This window comes from Cydia pomonella, chromosome 16 (genome assembly GCF_033807575.1).
Source record: "Cydia pomonella isolate Wapato2018A chromosome 16, ilCydPomo1, whole genome shotgun sequence".
NCBI classification, from domain to species: domain Eukaryota; kingdom Metazoa; phylum Arthropoda; class Insecta; order Lepidoptera; family Tortricidae; genus Cydia; species Cydia pomonella.
Window position 1 is genome coordinate 15860319 of NC_084718.1, and position 25347 is coordinate 15885665.

Sequence of the window (25347 nt, forward strand, 5' to 3'; positions counted from 1 at the left end):
TTAAAGCAACCATTTAACATTGATCCCCCTCACCCTTCGCAAGTAGACGGCTATAGAAAGAATGAGGGGCAGTTTTAAGACCCATAGGTATCTTTTTAGACTGGTATGGTCCGCCGCTTGAGTAAGGGGTGTTTCTCACTGTAGGGGGCTCATAATTACCTACAGTTTGGCTCGTTTGTTTGCGTTTCGCTACTCCGGGTTAAATAATAACAAATGTATTGTTTAGTGCAGTGTGAAGTGTGTAATGGCTCTTTAGCGGGTGGTCTGCAATTGGTTCCTTTGTCTGGCTCTATAAAGGGAATGGAAGCTTTTATTCAGCTGTTTTAAGGGCGCTCGGAACAATGTTGCAACAATGAACTGTCACCTCTTTTATTTTTCAGTGGATTGGTTTGTGGTATATGTGGTTTTTGCATTTTTAAACATTATTATCCTACTAATGATCTACAAGGACAATAAGTTAAAGACCCCATTTATCAAAAATTAATGGCTGAATCATAGTGATCATAACGAAAATATATTTGTTGTCAAGTATGAAGTAGAAATTATTGATATACATAATATCTTTAGACATAATAACTAGAAAGTGCTACCCTGTAAGTATATCACTACACCTTATAAAACCGCGCCACCGCGTCTTGCTGAGCGGATTTTCATGCGGTTTTTACCTATCAATAGAGTGATTCTTGAGGAAGGTTTAAGTATATAATTTCTTAACCCATCTGAAGCCGAGCGAGTCGCTAGTTTATACATATTTTAAAGTCATATATCTATTACATACGATTCCTAAGATATCCAGCAACAGTAACAAAAAATATACTGACATGTAAATAACCACGTTGTCTGAAACAATTTTCTCCTATCTTTAACTCCTATTAGCGAAAAGACGAAACGCAAAAACACCCTTCATCTTAAAAGCGTCTGCTTCACATGATTAACCATACAAAATGAATTCCAAACAACTTTTAAACACACATTAGAACCGTAAGTCTCTGCACTCACCTACTTAAAAGTTTCTACCTGCCTAATTATGTCAGCGCAGCTTATGTTTTAAAACACTTCATACGGGAAAGTTAAAGCTTAATGACTACTGAAAATATGCTGACAAAATGGAACTCTGTGATATGATGTTCCTTTAGAACGGAGGGCTCCGATGTGGGTCTGTGTAGAAATATAATTTCACACCCTTGGCATTCGACAGAGAATTGAAACACGTGGAATGTTCCTATGGAAATTACATGTGTCAGCTTTGCTTATACATTGATGAAAACGGTTAGAATCGACGTGACGAGGCGTGGTTTAGAAGAATTAAGTATATTACTTATCCTAAATTTTAAAGGGAAACCTATTAATAACTTTTTAATTCAATCTAATTACATACTAAATAAATTTGTTATTTAAGTAACTATTTATCTACAATTCAGACAATATACTTAGCTATAATTTTGTATGCAAGTTCGAGAAGCGACACAATTGTTAATTTCAAATTTCAAGCAAGATCTAGCTGAAATAGAATGACAGCCAATTTCACGCTCTCTTGAGAAATTTTGTAGGGTTCAACTGATTTAGATCCAATTTATTTAGTAGGTAGTAAGCCTAATATTGAATGTCTAGTTTAATTGGCTTTGTATTAGTTTTTAGTGTTCCGTACCAAAAAGGTACAAAAGGAACCCTTATGGTGCGACTCTGTCCGTCCGTCCGTCCGTCCGTCTGTCACATTGCTAAATATCTCGAGAAGTCCTTAAACTATCGATTTGAAATTTGGAATAGTAATAAATAACGCAAACCCAAACATATTGGAAGTGTAATTTTTTTTTATTTGCATTAATTATGGAAAATTCCCAATATAAAGAGGGGGCAAAATTTCAAAGTCTAGTTACTAGGTCAAATCAGACCTCTATCTTGATAACTTTTTTTTTTTAATAAAAAAAACATTTTGTAATTTGCAATTTAATCCCGTTTGCGGGTGTTTATTATAGTTGAAATTCCTATGATATTACACTAAAGGCACCATCTTTCAAATAAAATAAAAATTATTGAAATCGGTTCAAATGATAAAGAATTATCCCTGAAAAACCAACATACACACAGATCGCACAAATTAGCCAATTCACCCATAGATGTCGCTGTACACAATTATACTAATAGTAGGTATACTTTTGGTCAAAAGTCTTTCATGAGAAAATCGAAAGTTTGTACGGAACCCTCGGTGCGCAAGGTAAACGAACTCGCACTTGATCGGTTTTTTATTTTAAATTATGTGTGTACAAAAGACACGACCGTAATTCCGATCAGAAAATTGCTTTTTCTTTTACATTTACGCTACTTATCGAAATCATTGTCTTACGTGTATATTTAGCATTAAGCAAGCACTTAAAGTTATCAAAGTATTTAAAGGATTTAAAGCTTCTAAACGCAACAAGATCAAAGCGCGTTTTTAAAACGCGGTCGGGCTGAAGCCAAGTCCCGCGAGACGGTGAATAATCCACGAGATAATTTGCCAAAACAGGTTAGATGCGATACATCTTCCATTTTGTGAGAATTACACCACTCCGCGTGGAATCTAATTACTTGGCGAGGATGTGGGAATCAGTGAGAGAAGATAATGAGTGATATTTTCTATTGACAGTGTGAAAACAAAAAGACAAAAAATATGCAATTTTAACTGCGAAATATGGCAGTTAAACAGATCTTGGCCAGCAAATCGTGTCACAAGTTTTTTTCATCCTTTTTATGCTACCTATTCTTTAATTTTCATAAGATGCAATTAATTTCACAGAATTTTTTTGACCAGTTTTTTTACATGTTCATCTGGCCAGAGCCTGGCTTAAAACGAGACGGTTCTTAATCCACCATTCTTCACGAGACATTTGATCTAAAAATTTCATCCATTTGAAGTCAAAGTCTAGCAAAACATGAACGGACACACAGACAGTTAAGCATATTTTTCTGCACGTATACGGTCGTTTCGGCGTTACGAGCTTACATGCGCGTCACATTTCCATACATTTGATTTTTACGAACTTACGCGCGCGTTACTTTTTCCCTACTTTGGTATATACGAGCTCACACGCTCGTACGCGTAAACACGTATAAAACGCTAGTCTGAAACCCATAGTCCATTATTTAAGTATGATAGTTTTCATATTTTCTTCTAATCAGTAAATCAATTTGAAATGAAAAATCGATTAGATTTAGGATATAAGTATCATGTCAATTATTAGACCGTTGTAACTAAAATGTGTATATGCCATATCCAAACCCCATATTTGATTTCTTAGTCTCTAAGAAAGCTCTCCGGGTCTTAGCGAGGATAACCGAGGATTTGCCGGATCCCAAGAACGGAGGGTGGAGGGGGCAAAGGGGAGAGGGGGGCAATTTGCCCTTAATCATGTGATGAAAAACTTAACACCAACTTGCGCATTAATATTGTAAGGAATTGAGTATGTTCTCGATATTTGTTACTTTCCATGATCATTTGGTTCCTAATGTTGGCAGAAGAACCTTGCGGTGAATGATTATACCTACAGACGGGTACACAGAATACTAATTGAAAAAAAGTAGTGAATGAATACACGTTATAATATATCACCACTTTAAGCTGAATACGTAGGTATTTAGCTAGATGCTTCATCTAAATATCTTGCCTGTTTGGTCAATCTTACAGTGGGTTGTTGAACCTGCTATCGGAACGAAAAAAATACTCGCACTAATTGAAATATCCCTTTGTTATTCCGTGACATGTTGTTCATCGTATATGTGACCTGGGGGGCTAGCCAAAATGGCAATCGTACATCGACAACGCAAGTCGAAAAGTATCGATACCTATAAGACTCGATAAGTTTCAGCAACTTTAAAATAATAAGATACGATGGATGTTACACACGAATACCCAGAGATGTGAAAAATATTTAATAAAAAGTATTTAAATACAAAATACTTTCTTGATACACTATTTCAAATGCAAAATACAAAATAGTTTTTAAATTTGTATTTAAAACACTAAATAAAAATAGGTATTTTCAAAATACTTTTTTAAAATTCAAATAATTGCGATAAAAAGTACTCTTGAATAGTGAATACCTGAATAGTCTGAATTAGAAAGTATAACTAGGGATTTCCAAGTTGGAAAGGCTTTCTTTATTCTTTAAAAATAGTGTGTCAATCAATCATCTACAGTGCAAATTTCGTGTTGCTTCCTCATTTTCACCGGTTGAATGGACGCTTGTGATCATGTGCGGCGTTAGTAAACAGATTCACCAGTTCCATTTTAAAAGAATGACAGAGTTTCAAGGATTGTAACATTAAAAGATATTGTAACTCCTACCTACTTAACAGTATTTTGTATTTTGAAAAAATAAAATAGGTCCCAAAATAAAATACAAAATAGTTTTCTTCAAAAGGTTTTTTCTGTATCTTTTACTGAGGTGTGCCGATAAAGAGTATTCTATCTATCAATTTAAATACAAAATAGGTATTTTGCATTTTGTATTTTCATTTTAAATACAAGTGTTTCGAATTAGTCACATCTCTGTGAATGCCGGGCAAAAAGGGTGTTAGTTTTCCCTTGAGATAATTGATTATTTCAATTTTCCCTTAACCTTTTAACCGCTTAGAATTTTTCATCGAGCGTGCTCGTGTCGCCGCCGGTACGAAGTTAAAATAAAATAAATAAAAATAAATATAATAGGACATTATTACACAAATTGATTAAGTCCCACAGTAAGCTCAATAAGGCTTGGGTTGAGGGTACTTAGACAACGATATATATAATATATAAATATTTATAAATACTTAAATACATAGAAAACACCCATGACTCAGGAACAAACATCGCTGCTCATCGCACGAATACATGCCCTTACCAGGATTTGAACCCGAGACCATCAGCTTTGTAGGCAGGGTCACTACCCACTAGGCCAAACTGGTCGTCAAAAGTTATACGACGTTTTGTCTTATTTATCAAACTGTGGCGAAATGAGCTGGATATTGTATGTTTTATATATCAGACTACGGCGGTTAAAAGGTTAATAGGTTATATTCGATGGTTATCATTACAAATCTCTTCAATTTCTATACAGGCTAAAACTACATCGGCAGGCGGTAGGTAGTTAATACATGTATGAATTTCAGGGTTAAAATTATACACCGTCATCCCTTAGAATCTTTATACGTACATAAATCCGTCTATAAATATATGATTCAAAAAGATATCACAAAAACTATATTTGTGTGCGTTACAAGCAATTAAACACGTCACAATAAAGTGGCGTCTTCCACTGGGTGTGATTCCAACGCGGACTGATTGACGTAGTGAAGTGACAACCCCCATTTGGAGGGCGCGGTGCTTGTTTTTGTTTTATTTTCTTCACAAGCTTTTGTTAAATTTCTTTATTAGATTTTTTTGCAAAGGACCAATTGCTCTCATTTTCCTGTTTGTAGGTAGTTAGTCCTTCATTAAACGTTAGCGAATATGTCAGTGTCAGATCAGTGACAAGCTCGTGGTAGTCGTACAGATATGCAGCAGTCGGTGTCGCATCGTTAGCCAGTGTCACACGGCGCTAGGGTTACCACGGCCGCGGGGGGCGAATTAGCCAGGCAAATTGAAATGTGACACCACACCGGGTGATTTAATGGTGATTCGTTTTTTTTTAATCGTGAGTAAGACGATGTTGGATATAAGTGATTCTGGTTTTTGAATATAGGTTAATACGAATTAAACGTGTATCTAGAAAAGTCCTAGTAGTGTTTCTAATTTTGAGTGCTCCGTACAAAACTTTGTTCACGGATCACTTCGGTCTTGAAAATCGGTTAAATACGTTTTTCTCAAAGACCGTTTGACGTAGATAACTAAAATTTGAAGCAACTACACCATTAATATATTGTAAATAAGTCAACGCCACTTACCTAATTTATTATTTTAGGGGTAAATGTAGGGGGTCGAAAAGGGTAAGCTGAATTTATATATTTCTTATCCACAGATGAAAAAGATCTTAGACCGACATATGTAACCATTAAATTTAAGTCTACAATTTCAGGTTTTACAACAAATAACTAATATTTCTTAATTTATTTATTTATTAGGAATTTTTTAAATCACGGTCACTAAATAAATTATACAATCTACATAATGCCTAAATGTTCTTGAACCAATATAATTACTAAAACAATGTTTAAAAGCTCTTCAAAAATCACAATACACTTCAACAGCGCAAACACTCCAAACTAACATTTTAACAAGCAATTATTTCAAAAGCGTCGCAAATTCTACAATGCATTACGCTGTACAACCATTTCAATTGAAAATGACGTATGTGCTTTAATTTAAAGCTACTTTTAAGTTCTTTCAAAGTAAGTGATATTACAACACTTCTGCCGAATTCGTGAGGGCTCTCTATTTGAAAGTACGACAGACGGAGCCGCTAGCAAAAACCCTATATCTACACCTACCTCTAAAAAACGAAAAAGTCTTGTATCATCTCTTTCACACTTCAGTTTTGAACGTAATGTGCAATAGAAACAGCGAATGTTGGTAAAGAACAGACGTTATGGATGTTGCAATCACTTTGGCCTCTGCCGTGAAATATGTGCATTTAATTTTGAACTTTGTCATGATTAGGATTAGGTGGTTTTTCCCGTGTATTTTAAAAGAAGTTAACCTCACGCAAGCCTCACGGTCGGTAGGGATGACACAAGCACCATTGTCCTCGTAATTCCTTGTTTGCCGTGATCATTGTTTTAAAGACTCGAGGACTCTATATCAAAGTCGTATTGAATAAGTTCCTTTGTTTTAAATAATTACGAGTGACGGCTGAAGTGTGATTTTTCAAAGAAATTTAATGGTAAGAAATCTTTTACGCCACTTTTGGAGTGATTGAGTTCAATGAAACACATTTTGATAGGTGTGTTTTACATAGGTTTATCTCTGTCTGTCTATTAATAGATACACTGTAAAAAATATGATCTATCGAGCACACATTAAAGTGATTTTCATTAAGATTCACTTCTTTATACAATATCAACAAATGTTTGAAAAACAATTAACTACAATACAGTAACGTTACCTGCTTGAAAATTTCTAAGTATTGAAAAAAATATCATTAACGTAATACTCCAAACAGTAAAATTCACTGTAATGCTTCAACTGTTTTTCGAACAGTAAAATTTACTGCTTTGTTCGATAGGCTCATATGGAAATGTTTAAAGCATTAACCCTTAATGCAATTTTAATTGTTTGTAAAAAAAAAAAAAAACATTGTCTAATTTTGGATGATAATAACATTCAAAACATTTACTAACTTGGTACAGTAGTGTAACGGTAAAAAGTATTTTATTCAGTATTAAGGTACATAAAATTTGTGTTTGTACGGCGGTGTCACGACCTGAACTTAAACTGTGAGTAAAGTTACACCAAGACACGCCTGCAACGATTTTCATAGCACGCGCAGTGCAAGTGTTATTTATACGTTATAAGTGCATAGAATTTTGACGTTTAAAATAACACTTGTTGCCGGATTGTCTTGGTCGAACTCTATCGAGCTTATATGCATAATGCCTACATATAAGGAGACGAAAACGAGAAAGATACCTATATACTCGTAAATATATTTTTTGTAATTATATACAGATTGATTCAGGAGAAGTGAGCAGTAGGGCTAAGATGGTCGGCTCTTTATCATTTGTCACCATGCCTGTCATGTTCTAACAAGTATGTAAGTGCGAAAGCGACGGTCATAGTGACAAGTGATAAAAATGGAACCATGCTGCCAGCGCAGGATCACGCCTGCGCATTCAGTAGATAAGTTAAAAGCAACTGTATCTTACCAGTAAATATTAACTGTTGTAGTGTGTCCATGATTGTAGATAACATTTGACATTCCCAAAAAGTAAAAAAAAATGGAAAAAATGTGATTGTTTTACTTAAATATGATGGTGAATGATTGTGTAGGCTTAGTCCTGCTCACACCAATCAATAAGCTTGTAGTGGCTTCCCGGTTTTAAAATCTGATTCCCAGTTTAGTCAATGGTTTCCTATTTTTAAGCCCGTCTGAATGTAGTTTACCTATAGGTATGTTATGGGACAGTTCCCATCCAATCTGTCGCAGTGAAAATTCAATACGGTCAAAACCCACTAAAAAGGTATGTTCCACACACCACCGCAGCCTCGCGGTAATCCAATATCTCTGACAGCTGCTCCCAAAGCTTCCTTTTTATATTTTTCGGGCGAATTATCACCGACACTCCCGCCGGACGAGGATGCGAATCAAATTGAAAGCCGACTCAATTATATTACCAGCTCTTAGGGTTACCAGCATTATCGGCCTTTGTTTTTGGCATTATCGTTGGAGCAGGGTTGGTGTAGGGGAGCATACTTACTAAACTCACTCTCGCAGTTTTAGTGCGTGTTTTAAATCACTTATTAATTACTACTAATCAGCAGGGCCCGTAGGTACTTTTCATGCCGTTGACGCAAAAATGACGTAATTTAACATACCTACAGGGAGTTGTTTTACAATACTACAAATTTAGATAACTTACTTATTGACGGGTATCAAAATAAATACTTGTTAAGAGAATAAAAGCTTGTTACGCTGTTAAAAATCAAAAATATGTATTATTTAATAAATTAATAATCTATTATTTATTTGAGTGACAAAAGTTGAATATCAGTTAGACGTTTCTGTTCTGATTGTCAAGTATATGTATAACTTACCTAAAGAGGTTGATAAATGATTAATTATTACGAAAATAATTGGAATCATACTCTATGTAGCGTGACGTCATTTTTCTGTCAACGGCATGAAAGGTACGGGCCCTGCTAATCAGATAATGTACTGATAATAAGTTAGAAATAGTAAAAATCATTATTATCGTTGGTCTTTAACATCAATAACATATTAAAAGCTAAGGTAAAGGTTAAAGCAGCGTCTTTTCGGCACTTTCGAAAATGACTCGTAAATAAGTCCAATATTTACCAGAGCGATAGCCGCGACCGCATATATTGGGGCGCGTAGCCAAGGTGACAATCATACATTGACAAATGTAAAAGAAAAATCGGCCAGAAGCATATCGGGCCATGCTCAGTGTAGAGTTCCCTAGTTACCTTTCTGTCAGAATAGGCTAATTAGTAAGTATCATGTACCTTGCAAGTACTTAAATACGTCTTTTTACTAGGAAGAGAAGACTTTTTGCAATAACTCAAAATCTTCCGGACCAATCACGTTCGCTATAGTTTTCATTGAAAGTGTTTATCAAGCTTTTGTTTTACGATTTTTACATATTATTTTGACCCTTGGTCGACCCAAATTAGAGTTTTTTTCCGGAGCGATTATTTCCGAAAATATTTACATTATCAAAAAACGGTTCTTCGAGACCCTTATACGTTTTGAAAGACATATCAAACGATACCCAGCAACATTGGGTTAAAACGAAAAACAATAATTATTTTGTATGGGAGATACTCCAATAAAAAAAAGTTGTAGTTTTTATTTTACCGTTCTGTCGCCATGCTTAATTTATGTATCCATGCCAAACTGCCACTTTCTAGCACTTTCACGGAGCAAAGCCGCGGACGGACAGACAGACGTGTATGGCGAGACTATAAGGGTTCCTAGTTAACTACGGAACCCTAAAAATGTATAAGGATGACAGATACTATGAAAAGTCACGTGACTATGTCCATATATTACTAAAGTTTCGATTAGCGTTTTCTATCAACGTTTGTCATCTTGGCTAGGCACCCTGGCAGGAAAATGTTATGCCCGGTGACAAAGGTGGGAGGACCGCAAGCAGGTGCATTGTCGCCTGAAGTGAATAAGTTGAACACTAAACATAAGACGTAAACAAAAACTCATTGTATAGGTAGTTTCATCGTATATATGAAACGGCTTCACTATAATAAAGTTTGTCGTGCTTGCTAGGATAAACCAAAAATTATACTTATTATTGGCTATACAATACCTAACTAAAGAATATATTCTCTGGTGCAAAACTTAATCACTTTTTTTACTTAGTTTGGGGCTAGGTCGATCTGTATGAGATTGTTCCCGAAATATGTATTTATTTAAGAGGCCGTTATCGATTTTAGTAGCAAAAATGTCAAATTGATAGATTTAGTGGATGAAATTGTACACCTTTTGTTAACTATTAGAAATAACAAGTACTGGTTTCTATTAGCACATCTTATTATCTTTCATTTTAATCGATTTTTTTTTAAACAGACTCACTTAATTAGTAATGATTTTTTTTCTGATGGACGTTTAGGTAAACGCGCGTAAAGTACTGATTTTGTCGATCTTATTCGTAAATTTCGTAAAGTTTGGACTGCTAAAAATGTATACACATATCCTGTACTTCAACTTTAATAGACTACATTTTTGTTATTATAAATTTGGAATAGTGTAAGTAAATGAAACCTAGGCGAAATCAATTTTCTCCAGAAATAACTTCAAAACAAGTGACAGTTTCTCTGAAAATCGACTTAATTTCAACGTAATTTTGATACTTGCACAATCTACATTTGCTGAAACTATTTTATTGACCATACTTTTTTGATGAATTTTTAAAAACTGCCCCTTCTCGTCACATATTACCGGGGACGCACCCTTGCGCCCTCATTATTAAAAGGCATGATGAGAAGACTTGCTAATAGAAACGAATACTTGTTATTTAGATATTACATAACAAAAGGTGTACAATTTCAACGACTAAATCTATCAATTTTACATTTTTGCTCTAAAATCGTTAACCGGGCTTCTTAAACGTGCAATATCTGCAGACCTAGCGAAACCCAGATAATTTGAACTGTAAAGAAGTACATCCAACTACATAAAATAATCGTACGTAGGTAGTCGAATTGCCAAGTTTCCGTCAATATTTCCGCGGCCATAAATATCCTAAGTCCGCTAAGCCACAAATCATTCGGCGACACCCCTAATCCCGGTAACACGTTCCGAAAGGTGCGAAAGGGACGAAGGGACCCATGCCGTAATACCATTCCGAGATGAACGACTTAAACGCGTTACAGACCACCAGACCAACCAGACCCCTTAAAACTACCCTATCCGCAACAATACCGGTGACCAGCCAAAGACCTAATGAAATTGGTCATGTACAGCGTTCAATTCTCAACTGTTTTGGTGGTTTTGCCAACAGAGTGGCTTTTGACAATGCTAGTTAACTAATGGAAGTGGATCTGCGAGATCGACGTGTCCAAATTGGTCTTACGTGCCCGTCAGTTGTGTCAATTGTGGATGGACTAGTTTAGTTTGAGAGTGAATTACGGATCGTTTTTGATCGATGGGAGAAAACTTTAATAAGTGTATTGGGTTGGGTCGGATAAGTAAATTGGTCGTGGATGAGGGAAGGCAACATCACCGATAAAGTAGATATACGGTAAACAAGGTTACAGTAAGCAAAATTATTAGCTTCTTTAACGTATTTGTCAAGGTTTGTTTTTCTATTTTAGGTACTTATATGTTCTCATTATGTGCGCTTAATTGTTCAATATAAAATACAAATTTGAATAGCCATGGCTTACGCATCTATAAACGCGTGAACATCACATTACCCTCAACATAAAACGCCACAAAAAATAACAACCGCGAAAATTACTTTCCGAACCCCTCCGCCCATTAAGGGTTAACCAAACACTTTGCCCCGATTTCCGAACTCCCGTTTAGGCCATAAAAACCATTCGCGTAGGCCTCGAAGCGACAGCGAACCACTAAATTCCAACAGTTTCGTGCTCAGCCGACGGAATTGGGCAATTTTTATTTGGGCATAAATAAAACACGCCCGGTTGCTCCCAGCAATTTGCCTAAAACCGAGTCGCAGCGCGTGCCCAAATATTGCATGCAAATGACGTAATTTACCTAGATGTTTTTCGAGCGACATGCGGGGCCGATTCGGTGCTGTGCGGAATATATTTGTTTCCGTGTTGTGTCTTCGCGATATAAGTATCTACTTGTGTTGTTTATTAGGAATTTATTGTTGAATCAGCCTGATTGAGTGTATCTAACGTGGTACAACAAGATGGGAGAAATCGAGTAGAAATCTTTGGAGTGAGGGGTCGATTCTGTGTAGGTAATCTGTAAATAGTAAAAAAGAGATAAAGAGTACCTAAGACCAAGATAACTCTGTATGGCATTTGCAATGACAAACTGTAATAGTGTTATCATGAATGTCAAATTTCTATAAAAATTTTCGTTTGCTACGGATCGTTAATAAGCTTAGACGTACTCTAACGAATCTAGGCGGTATAAGTACTAAATACACGCATATAACAATAGGTACCTGGATACTGCACAGAAGCGTAAAACTTAAAAAAAAAACATAATTTCATGTATTTTTTCTATGTCGTTAGCATATAAATCGTGACAATCACGTTTGAATCGATCTAATAGGTACTCAATAGTATGCATAATGGCTCTTCTAGATGGCCATGCGATGATTATAGCTCCTCTACACGATGGTCCTACGCTGGACCAACGAGATGCCCATGCGATACATACGTGTAGATACATACGCACCATCGCTGGCCCACTACCTTTGATGTGCGGACGGAAAACTGACACCGTAGCCATCCCATCGCCATCTCACCGCGCCATAAGCCATCCGACACCTTCTCTATACGCTGGCCCGTCTTAGTGGGCCAGTATAATGGCCCTTTGTGTAGAGGAGCTATAAAAATATTATGTATTTGCGACTTTGAGTAATATATATCCTAATCTGGCTAATCTTGTTGGGTCAAAATACATTCAGATAAAACCATTCCGACTTCAAGAAAATATCTAATAGCCTAACTGGTACCCACTGTACATATGTATGTATACCTACATCTGAACGCCACTATTTCCTAAATGGAATGTTGGGTAGTTTCACGTCAATTCCATTACGCAAATACCTATCACAGGCGAACGTACGCTAACCAACCAATATCTTCCGAATGCAACGGAAATAAAATCTAAAATGAATTCCACTAGGAAGTTTGTGTATCGGTAATAAAAGCTATTGCTGTTAGGGCTATTGGTAACATATGTTTGTTTAATTAAAATGTTAGTTTTTAAGGTGAATTCGATATAGGCTGTAAACTTGTTTTATTATTTACTCTAGAACCGTCCGGGTCCAGGCCGTGACATCCGACACTTCAGTTTCTATGAGGGGTGATCGGTGATAACGTGATGCTTTCTATAGAAAAAGCAGTGTCAGACGCCTCGGCCCGGGCCCGGATCGTTCTCGCGTGAGTCATCCTTATATGTATTTGGTTCAAAAGCCAAAAGTCTTAGAAAAATATATCCAACATACTTTTATAATGTTCACAGAAAAAACGCCGGTTTTCCCGAACGTTTTTGACCCATTTAATATTAAATTATTCATACCAATTCGACCGTGCACTGACATCAAAATGATATCTGAATGATATTAGTTTATTACCGTGCAGTTCAGTCGTACTTGTCCGTACATATATTGGCACCAGCAAGACGTACAATAACTAAATGATATCATTCAGATATCATCCTGAAGTCCATGTACGTCCGAATCGGCCTGATTGATTCTAATCAGACCGCGTAGCCAACGTACACATCGCTTACGTTCTGTAGTGATCGAAACGCAACTGTCACTGTCGCACTAATATGGTAGAGTGATAGAGAGACACAAAGCGTTTCGTTGTCGAAGCGATAGCGAATGTCACCTTTGCTACGCCGGCAGAGCCGTAACTGAAATTAGCTACGCTGCGCTCATAGTGCTACGCCGTAGCATAACAAAGTTCGCGTGTAGCGAGGTCGATAAGTGCGAGCGAGATGCCTAATGACACGGCTCCCATCGTACCAATCAGCATAAGAGTGAAATGTATTTTTTTTAACGTAAGTAAACGTAGTTAAGAAGCTGTGATTAGTCTTAAGTTAATTGATTCATTTGTGCTACGAAAATTAACAAAGTAAATTGTATTTTATATTTTTTGTTGTACTTGATTCATACACATATATAAGTCATACGCATAAAGTAATTAGTGTATCGCAAACATTTTCATGCTCATAAATAGAAATGGCTTAATTGTCGTAATACAATAGAATCAATTAACTTTAGACTAATTAAAAATCATTTTTTAACAAGCAGAAACGTCTGCGATCGATATTATTAAGCTTCGCATAAATTTAAAAGTGTAAAAATTACTGCGTTGGGTGAGACCATCATGGGTCCCCTAGACCCATATGGTGGGAAGATTTGCTGACTATGGATAAGGTCTTGAAGGTGGCTCAGATGACATAGAGCAGAGCGCTGGAGTATCGATCCAGAGGCCGTGAGTTCAAGTCTCGCCCAAGGCAGTATTTTTCCACTTTTAAATTTATTTTAAGCTTAATGACAAATGTTTATGTAATTTTTTTTACAATTCACTCGTAAGCAATAGTTAAGTTTAATTGTTAATAATAATCATAATCATAATTATAAGTAAAACCTTCAAGAATCGGCCTCAAGAAATAGTGCATAAATACGTACAAAATAGCACAGATTACTATAGAAAGTTAAACATCCTATCTGTGGCTCTAAAAGCGCGTATACATTAAATTTATACAATCATCCCCACTTGCAATAAACTCCTCAAGCTACACGTTCGCGTGTAACGCTCGTATTTCACCGGTTTATGGCCAGTGTGCACCTTACTTAAACTTGCATGAGCCTCCATTTTGTATACAATAAGTAATCACATTACATTTATGATGTTTTGGTTAACTAATTTTGGTATAAGAATATTTTATATTATATTATATATTTATATAAGAGTTACAGTAGAGTGTAAGGACTATTACAAAATAGGTATGTCCATGCCTATACTATTAGAAGTATTAAAACAAATTATTTTTTTTTTTCAGAAAATATTTTAGATTGATTTTATATCAAGTAGAAACACTACTATATAAATTATAAACTAAAATAAATGTCATATACTAAGAAAAAAAACTTCTTTATTAGTATATGTCATTCATTTCAGTTTATATCCATGCCTATTTAAACAGGTAAGCGGAGACTGGCATGGTGATATTCATAAACGCACTACAAGCATCAGTGAGCTATGAATTGTTTGTCTTAATTTGTCATTTTAACTCCTAACTGACTAATATAAAATTATATATTTGCAATAAAAGCACCGTCGAATAAACCGACGGTCCCAAGTAAATAAGTAGGTATGGAAATAAGGATTCCATTAAAGGCTATATTCAAATAATTATTATTAAAACAAAAAACTCGACAGCTTAAAAAGAATAACTGAAAAGGGAAAAGTAGTATCACAATACCTATGTATATAGGTACAATTTGACTGCATATTCAAATAAGTTAAGCTAAATGCGTTGACAAACGTAGTGTTGGTATATCTTTCTGTGCCAGTCTGCCAGTAGTAGAGCAAGAACATGAGCTCCCTGTTTGTTGGCGCAAAATACCGGGAGTTACTAACAGACCAATTCGAACGTACACTGATGAGATCGGAAATCTAATTGATGTCATTCAGTTATCGTGCATTTCACTAGTACCTGTCCGTGCATGTATTGGTGCGGGCGAGACGCACGATAACTAAATATCATGATGTCAGTGTACGATCGAATTAGCCTGACAATTTTGTCTTAGTGACGTTAATATTTATTTAATCTTTATTGCACAATACAATACATCATATTACAAATTGCGGACTTAATGCTTTAAGGCATTCTCTCTGGTCAACCAATGGACTTACACTAAAAAGATTAGGTAGGTGCAGGGTCTTTTAAAGTCAATGAAATTGTAACTAGACATTAGAGTTGGACCAATATAAGTTGGCAGCTATTTTGATTGCTCAGACAGTGAAAGTGTTATCTTGTTATTTTAAACGTCAAACGTCGATGAAATGTGACATTATCTATGAAAAGGTACCTTACACCGTTATCAACGATGATCCCATATTATAAACAACGCCGCGCTACGCAGTGCGGCGTAAGCGCCATCGACAATAAGGTCCCTTTTCATAGATAATGTCACAAATTATGATGTTTACTTAACATTTGCATAGACTGGGCTATGAAAATCGCTGCCAACTTATCTTGGTAATATATGGATAAACTACAAATATACACAATACATTAAAATGATGTACCAAGTGTGGATTATAAGGAGGACGATGGGGAAAAATTAACAAGGGAATGCCTGCACAACAAATGCTTGAAAGTGTTTTTTTGGTCTCGGTTCTTGGTTGTTTAGGTCCATTTTTGAAAGTGGTGAATTATGAAATGACGAACGACAGAGAGGTATGAAGGAAAGAGACATGCTGCGCCGACCCCACAAGTGATGGGAAAAGGGCAAACGAACGGTTTTATTTGAAGCTGACTGACCTGAACTCGGGCTTCCGTAAGGTTGATCTTAAGCGCGAGGTCTTCCCTCGTGAACACGTCAGGGTAGTGCGTCTGCGCAAACGCCGTCTCCAGCTCCTCCAACTGTATCAAACACAAATAACTTACACATAAGAAAAAAATAAACTAGATAAAGATTTTTAATGGTAATAGTAGATTCGGATTATTTTGAGGATGTTAGATATCTATTGGGACCCATTGCATTAAAGCAAGTACAAAATTCAAAAACAATCAGTCAGTCTAAGAATCGTAGGTATACAATACACCAACAGCTAGGAAATGTCGATGTCAACTTTAGCCAGTCTTTCTCGGTGACCACAAGGGCAATCCCGTCTTCTAAACTTCGGAGGTCATTTTAAAACTTATACGCGATTGATTCCTGATTCAAAAGTTAAAATTAGTGTTTTATCTTATTAGGCGTGTGTTACCTGCTGAAGCGTAAAGGTGGTCCTGTTCCGCCGTTGTTTCCGGCGCACGAACGTGTCATCGTGTATCGCCGGGTGGTACGAGTAACTCGTGTCTGAAACAACAGCGTTCGTCAGTAACACAATCACTGTCTGATGATACCTACAAATGATGGGCAGAGTACTTCGTCTAACCTTAGGCCTCGGACTGGACGCACGCAGCGCGCGGCGAGCGTAATACGAAGTTATATATCGTCCGGTGACAAGCAAAACTCACTAATCACCACCACAAGTCCATAGCCATAATGAACCATATTACTACTGCAATAAGGTTGATTTTTGTTTAATTATTTTTTTAGCAATTAGTAAGTTTCACTTGTCACCTGACGATATATATCTTTGGTAATATATGAATGGTCGTGATTTGCCACTCATCGCTTATATCCAGCTAGTCCGCGGCCTAAAACAGGTTTATTGAAATCTATACATTTGGATCGTGCCGAATGTATAGACTTCAAGCGGTCTCCGCCCGCCGCCCCGCTTGTCGCGCCATGCGTCACGTGCGTCCAGTTCGCGGCCTCACTAACTCTAAATCGATTTTGAAGTGACACAATCTGCCACTAGGCTCTGACTCCGTAGTCAGTTTGTGCAAAGTTACCGTTAACTTTGCACAAACTTAGCAATAAGAACATGCATATCCCTATAAACTCCATACTTGACGTATTGACGTGAAAACTTAAGACCGACTCTATAAGCATCATATTTTCATAGGAGTCGTATCTTACTCGTAACACAACTAACTGTAGATTGCAAGTGAAACCAATTTGTATAAGTAAGCACATAACGAGCAGCCACACACACAAAAACGTTGAGATTATTCTATCACCATACTACTTTTACCCGTGTTAGTGAATTCATTCATTCCATTCGCCGCATACCACATGAGACCTGAAAAGCTCATCAAAAAGTCACAATATCTTAAAAATCTAAATTTGTTTTCATCCCTATCACCCTACTCATAGTGTCATGTTACTGCCGGTGAGTAACGTTGCCAGAGCTCAACGAGGGTGTGGAGTGTTAGAGTCGGCGGTGTTTACACCTCTGGAGTTGCAGGAATCCGTTAGCTGCGGTGACTGCTTACCAACAGGCTGGTCGTATGCTTGCTTGCCACCGACAATTGCAATTTTGCGGTCTTTTCTTTTCTGTCTTTATACAGACCAATAATGTAGAAAATCTATACCATCACAAACCGAAATTACCATAAATGCAATAAAACCTAGAGTCACCCCACGTCGTGAAAAGACCGGACGCGCGCGCCATTACCTCGGCAGTCTATCCGGGCTTGCAGTGGGGACACCCGGGAATATGAACTTTTGCTTAATTCATCCTTAATTGACTTTGGAACTCTACTGGCGTGATGAAACTGAAATACAATCACTTTTTTACACATTTTTTATTTAATATAAGTGTTCGTGTTCATGTCTCACACTCACTAAAAGTAACCGTCACCAAGATGGAAGTGCGTGCCCTATCATGTTTTTTATTCTAAATTTTTTGAACGATTTGATTTTCATTTAATAATAAAAAAAAAATTAGAAGCCATTTTCTTATTTTTTAGCTTTTTTGCGTAACGTCCTGTATTTGATTTTTTTGTCAACATATTATATTATACAGTGTGTATTTTTGATATAACCTGAAACTTAAACTAGACGTAGGCTTTAGTTCCATAAAAAATTCTGAAAGTTTTTTTTAGTTTATATAGTCTTCACTACTAGAGCATAATTATTTTTTGCATTTTTTTGAGAGGTATAATGTATTTAGTACATCATGATCCCTTGTGACAGTTGTGACGTCGCGTCATTAATGAGACGTTTTGAGTTAAAAAAAGTAGTGATACATTGCTTGCTGAATTATTTTGGATGAAAAAATAAAAGTCGTCCATTTTTTTATAAAACCTATCAAAGTGTGTTAATTACAGCCTAAACTAACTGCCCTTTGCCCTTTGATTAAGTTATCGTATCAAAAATACGCGCTGTATTAGTCGGACCTCCAAGTAGAGTCATGACAATCTCTCAACCTATAATTCTTTACCTAATCAATAACATCTTTTTTTTTAAATTAGTTTTAAAGTCTCGTTCGGTCATTCGTCTTGGAGGCTGGCTCAGATTTAAATAAAAAACCGGTCAAGTGCGAGTTCGTTTTACTCGCGCACCGAGGGTTCCGTACAAACTTTGAATTATCTCGTGTAACTATAAAGGCGAAAACTTTTGAACAGAGTACTTACTCGAACTAAGTATATTTGAGTACAGCGCCATCTAGCGGAAAATTGTCTAACTAATTTGCGCGATGTAATTCTCTAACTCTATCATGTGAACAGATTTCAAAAATTGATATTTTATTTGAAACATTTAATGTAATCTGATAGAAATTTCAGGTGTAATAAACACACATCAAGTTGGTCAAATTGCATAGAGATATCAGAAAGGTTGCTTGTTAATAAAAAAAAAAGTTACCAAGACAGAGGTCTGATTATATATTTCCTGTAAAATTTAAAAATAAATAAAAATATTGATTTCAGATTCCTCAGATCCATAGATTGTTAGTTACAAGACACTTATAAAACTACATTAGTAAACCATCTTATATTACAGGTTTCATAAAAATACCTATTTCTTAGGTCGTATGATATGAAGGTCGGTATATCGGCGGAGAATATCCGAATCCCACCTCTCTGCTATCATTCTCCGGATGCTGTTTGCATTTACAGTATTTTAATATTATGTAAATATTTCATAATATTTCGTCGGTAAATTTCGGAGATAAGGGGGGTATTTTTTTCACATTTTCCTTCATAAATCAATTCTTTTTCTTTAAGAAAAAAAAATGTTTTGGAATGTACAATTTTCAAATGATACCCCACTTGACCCAGTCACTTGACTTTAAAATTTTGCCCCCTCTTCATATTAGGCATTTTCCATAGTTAATAAAAAAAGAAATACTTTCAATGTGTCTGGATTAGCGGTGTTCATAACTATTCCAAATTTCAAATCGATAGCTTAACGATAGGTTCTCGAGATATTTAGCGATGTGACAGACAGACAGACAGACGGACGGAGGGGCAGACAGAGTCGCACCATAAGGGTTCCTTTTGTACCTTTTTGGTACGGAATCCTAAAATTAGTTACGCGTAGAAAGTTGTGCGTGAGATGCAATCGTCAAGGTCGTATCACAACCTTAACCAATTGTCAAATTACAAGCCATTTCTTACAATATAATGTGATACTGATCTAATAAGAATCTGACATCATTCTAATATGAGATGGTTTCAATCTCTTTTAGAACCTCCTGCTGAATTGCGCATTATGCCAACCTTCAACCAAAAACGTCACTTTTGATACTGACAGATCAGTATCATATTGGAATGAGATTATGTCATAGAAAAAGAAGTGTCTAGCTCCCCAGCCCGGGCCCGGACCCTTCTAGCACGCGTCGTCCTTGAAGCTCGCTCATGTCATTCCATTCATAAAGTGGGTATGCACTTTTCAGATGCGTGTACTTACATTTATTGGCGTGAGGGAGACGCAAGAGCGAATGACATAAAAATGTGAGTTCTTGGCCTCTGGCCCTTAACATCGAAGTTTTTTTTTTAATTTTTATCCATTTCCCGAGAACACTCGCGTGTGTTCATAACTGACGCGTTTGAGCGTTTTAAAATGCTAATTGGATATGGCGTTAAATTTTAACATTCGTTAAATCGCACGATATTAATATCGCATCAATTACGTGCGGTCAACGCGAATAAAAGCGTATACGGTGGCACTGTATAAAGTAATACGGTGGTTACACAGACTACCACCGGCAGACTCCTCTTTATGGAGCATTTGTTAGGACATAGGCAAATTATACTTGTAAAATACATATCTATAGGTACAATTACTGATGTTCTGATGAAAATTTGCCAAAACTGTTAAATCGCCTACATGAAAAATAAGTTTGATACATTTTTGTATGGAAAACGAATTATCCATTACCAAAATGGAAACTTCCTTTATTTCTTGTGAATATTGCCAGCTATATCCGAGACATCTTCCTACAAATTGAACGCTTCGGCAACTTGCACATCTGCAACAATGGTAATTGGGGTCGGCAAACATTTGTACCTGCAATTCGGCTGTTCAAACTTTTGTGATTATTTGGCAGTCCTAAAACTGATGATATTTGGGTGGATCAACTATTTCTTGTAGTTATTCTGTCCCGTCAGTCAGGGGACAAAAATACCACAGTTGGTTACATAACGAACAACTGACATGCTTAATAGATTTCTAATTGTGGAAAGACCTTATAAGTAACTATCACAAAAATTCATATTTGGTGTATTTAAATACCATAAAACCGGGGTTTTATGAGTGACCCAGGAGATCGTACAATCGGCAACGAGTGACAATAAAAAAATTATTCACCTATCTACACTGTAACTGGTTGGGTCTTCTCTTCGAAATTTCTGATTTACGCAAGTACAAACTGACAGAATCAACATGGACGTAACCTAAAACTTCAGGCTCTCATAAGCCAAAGTGTGGTGATACTGGTGACTTTGACTTGTCTTATATGCTCCGTCTAGTAGGAAGTGACCTGTGGGTATAATTATGACGATATATTTTTATTCAGAAGTTTATTCATTTCAATTTGCAGCGCACTCGGGCCGTAATTTAGTTTGTTGATTTATTGAGTACGTAAATATACCTACAATACGAGTACTATTATAACTATGTTTGTGGTAGGTATAAAGCGTTTATTTTGATACGACCACATACTGAAAGGCTAGTTAGTTTAGCATGTAATGAACACACTTACATAGTTTTTTATAAAAAATTGACGACTTTTATTTTTTAATGTATCACCACTTTGTTTAACTTAAAACATTTAATAATGCGACGTCACAACGATCACAAATGATCATGATGTACGAAATACATTGCCGCTCGTAATATTTTATGTATTATGTATTAATATCTGGTAGTTAAGACTAAAAAAACAGAATTGTTGTATTGTATAGCACTCAAACCTACGTCTTGTTTAATTTGCGGTTATATGCGGTTATAAAAATACACACTGCATAGTTATTTAAAAATCCGGAGGAATAGTTAGTAAATATAGTTACTTCTTTATTCTCTGTCCAATATTTATGTTCACGTACTGGCTTCGAGAACAATTTACATGTTTGGCTCATGTAAACAGAAAAATTTACTGTTCTAGAGGCTATGGAGCCTAGTTTTTGGTTGTGAATTATATCGGCATAGCTTTTGGTAATAAGGTTTTTGTACTAACAGTAAGTAAGTAAGTAAGTAAGTGTAGTACAAAGGCGAAATTATCTCTAAGAAAGATCTCTTCCAGTTAACCTATACCTAAAAAATTGCGGGCAATTGTTTTATCAATGCGTTATTGACTATTGATGAAATTAAACTAAAGTCCGTTTTTATTTATTCTGAACCTTCAATCATATAAAATTAAGACTTAATTAGATATAATTAAAAAAACAACATGAATTCGAATTAGAGAAAGTGCAAGAATAAAAAAATTAAAAAAACTCCTTTATGGACGACGACGAGGCGGTATTTTTTTTTATAGGGATTGTATCCGTTTGACATCTAGTATGTGTAGAGTAGTGAGTATCCTTTGTAGTAAACTGGATAACGCACACATTTGTCACACAAACACTTATTAACAAACACAAGCACAGGTGCCGCGACTAATTGGCGACTCAACTGCGTAACGACTCACTCTACCGCGTCTGCTCCCACTGCATTCCAAAATCAACTTAATGCTATGCATATACAACGCAATTTTAGTTGTACAGTCTTGTCATTTTACGGCGACTGTTTTGCTACATTGGAAAATGGACTTTTTGTTTTATAAGTAACGTGCATTTTGGATTGCGCAGCGCTTTGTTATAGGTGCTGGCGTGTTATAAATTGAGAAGACAACTTTCAAGTGGGTAAGGGAAAGTAGGATTTAGATTGTTTCCAGCACCTACATGGAACATCTTATTAATTAGACATATTATACTATTTGTATATACAAATAATAGTCATATGACTATACTGTCCAGTCTCTGTCTTTCCTTGATAAACCCATATTTTATGTAAATAAGTAATCTACCTAGACGTAGATGAAGTATGCGTAGTTTGATTGTACGATTTTTCCATTTCGGTCTGTACAGTTTCAAAAATATGTACACACTACCTTAATATATAGGCAATAAAGTCGTGTATACTTATTTTTGGCACTTTGTCCGTATCGATATTTTCAGACGTGACTGTAAAATAAAAGCTCTTCACAAAATATCAAAAACACAAATTCTAAAACCGCAAAGATTAATAAAGGCCGAATTAAATTCTGTCGGAAAAGAAATTTTAAATAACAAAAGCGAGGATTACACCGGATTATAAATATTTTCATTAATTGAGTGTTAATAATTGAGTCCTCATCACGTAGAAAAATCCCTCCGAGCGGAAATTGAAAAGTTGGCAGCGTCCGGCCGGCGGGAACTATCCTTGGCTGTGATGAGTTTTATTCCTTTTAAGGATTTGGGATTAAATAAAACTAAAGTATGGACGTCAGAACAGTTGGAGGCGTTTTTAGTGGGTTGGAATTGGTTACGCTGATCTTGGAATGGTCAGAAACGTATTTTAAGATTAATTATGTAACAATATAATTGATATTTGGTATTTTTCTGATTCACACGGTACATTCTAAAATGCATTTTTTTATATTAATCAAGATACCTATATTTTATTCTCGTATTCAAAGTTTGGTTTATTAGATAATTTATGTATTATAGTGGTGGAACTAGTGAGTGTTCTGTGTTCTACATTCAATTAAGGCTCAAGAATTTAACAACCCTGAAACTTGAAGTTCTTAGGTCACATTGATCATGTGACTGAGGCTTTAACAGGCTTAGGTGACCCGGACCAAGTTAAAATGAAAGCCGTTAAGCTCTGTTATCGCTTGCATATAAATGGGTTAATCCATCAAAATTTTTAAAACTACTTGAAGCAACTTTAGTCGGTACTTACATAACATATTTTAGAAGGGTAATTGTACAGATATGATGGCAGTATTGTCTATGTGTCAGCGTTATAATGACAGTGTCAGTCTCTTTCAATCGCGTGGTGTTAATAAGTGCTGACACTTTATCACGTGGATAAATCGAGGCGGCTAGGGTATTCACAAATACCTGAATAAAGTCCCTATTATTAATAGACCGCGAGCCAGGAACAGAATTCCATGACCAATCGCCTCCCGGGCGAAAACTCGTATAATGGTTAACGGCTAGGTATGATGAACCCTCGTGGACGTTAGCTGCCGCTCCGTTGGTGGGTTGAGGAATGGCAGCCACCGAAATACGTAAAACAAAAAAAAATTGTCATCGCCTCCCGTTTGATACTTCGTCGGATAATAGTTCAGATGCTATTGCTACTTTAAGAAATAGTCAGCCGGTTATATCGCGGTGGTAAGAACGTTAGCTGTTCGCATGAAAATGTAAAAAATAAGCGCTATAAATAAATAAATAAATATTATGTGACATTATTACACAAATTGACTAAGTTCCACATTAAGCTCAATAAGGCTTGTGTTGAGGGTACTTAGACAACGATATATATAATATATAAATATTTATAAATACTTAAATACATAGAAAACACCCACGACTCAGGAACAAATATCCATGCTCATCACACAAATACGTTTACCTTTACTTTAGCAATAACAAATCATGACACTTTGCATATAGTATTTCATCAGGCGTAACGCCTGAAACGCCATCAACGGATTACGCAATTTACACATTACGCATACTTTGCCGCACATAAAGTGGTGGTGGCGCATATTTTTTACATGTTCATTTTACAGCTGACGGTCTTTCCACTGCGATAACTGGGAAGCGATGACTGACGAAGTATGCTCCTGACCCGCGGTCTATAAGGTTCAAGGGTCTATAGGGTTAAGGTAGGATAAAGTTTTCTGTATAATTTTAAACTTTAAACTTGGTGCACAATAAAGAATATTATTATTATAAGATATTAAAGTGCATATTCATCATCTTTGAACACCTTGTCCGCTCCGATACGTCCGATGGCGTCTGTGTCTCTGGGCTCCGGTAGGTATATCTCTCTACATCGACCTCGGTATACACACCAATGAAAGAGTTAAGTAAACGTTTCGCAGCTCATCGCGCGTTGTGATTGCTAACCGCCCGACTCCGAGCCAAATTGCTTTATGCATTTTTAAACGATCCGCTTAGCCGCGTTTTTACCTACGCTTTTAAAAACCTCCCATCTAGCAATTCGTTAATAGATTTTAAAAATTAACAATATCCAAATTAGCTACGCTGGCTGTCATTTTCGACGGCCGTAATTAAATAAGGCCGTCGAGTAACGCAGTTATGTTCTCTTTGATCGCAAAAAAGCTGCTGGGACTAATCAAAAGTGACATGATCCTTATTGAGTTAGAGGACGTAACTCGTTTAAAGCGACATTGGCGCGACTCAAAAACTATTTTATGAA

At 36.2% G+C, this 25347-nt stretch overlaps 1 protein-coding gene across 1 annotated transcript in view; it reads right to left on the reverse strand.

Annotated features, from left to right (window-relative positions):
- LOC133526637 (dorsal root ganglia homeobox protein) overlaps positions 1 to 25347 on the reverse strand; it is a 99698-nt gene that overhangs the window by 50461 nt on the left and 23890 nt on the right. The window contains exons 4-5 of the mRNA XM_061863329.1: positions 16805 to 16896; positions 16359 to 16460 (exon numbers count right to left, since the gene is read on the reverse strand). Coding sequence (XP_061719313.1) covers positions 16359 to 16460; positions 16805 to 16896 — 194 coding nt within the window. The remainder of the gene's footprint in view (positions 1 to 16358; positions 16461 to 16804; positions 16897 to 25347) is intronic.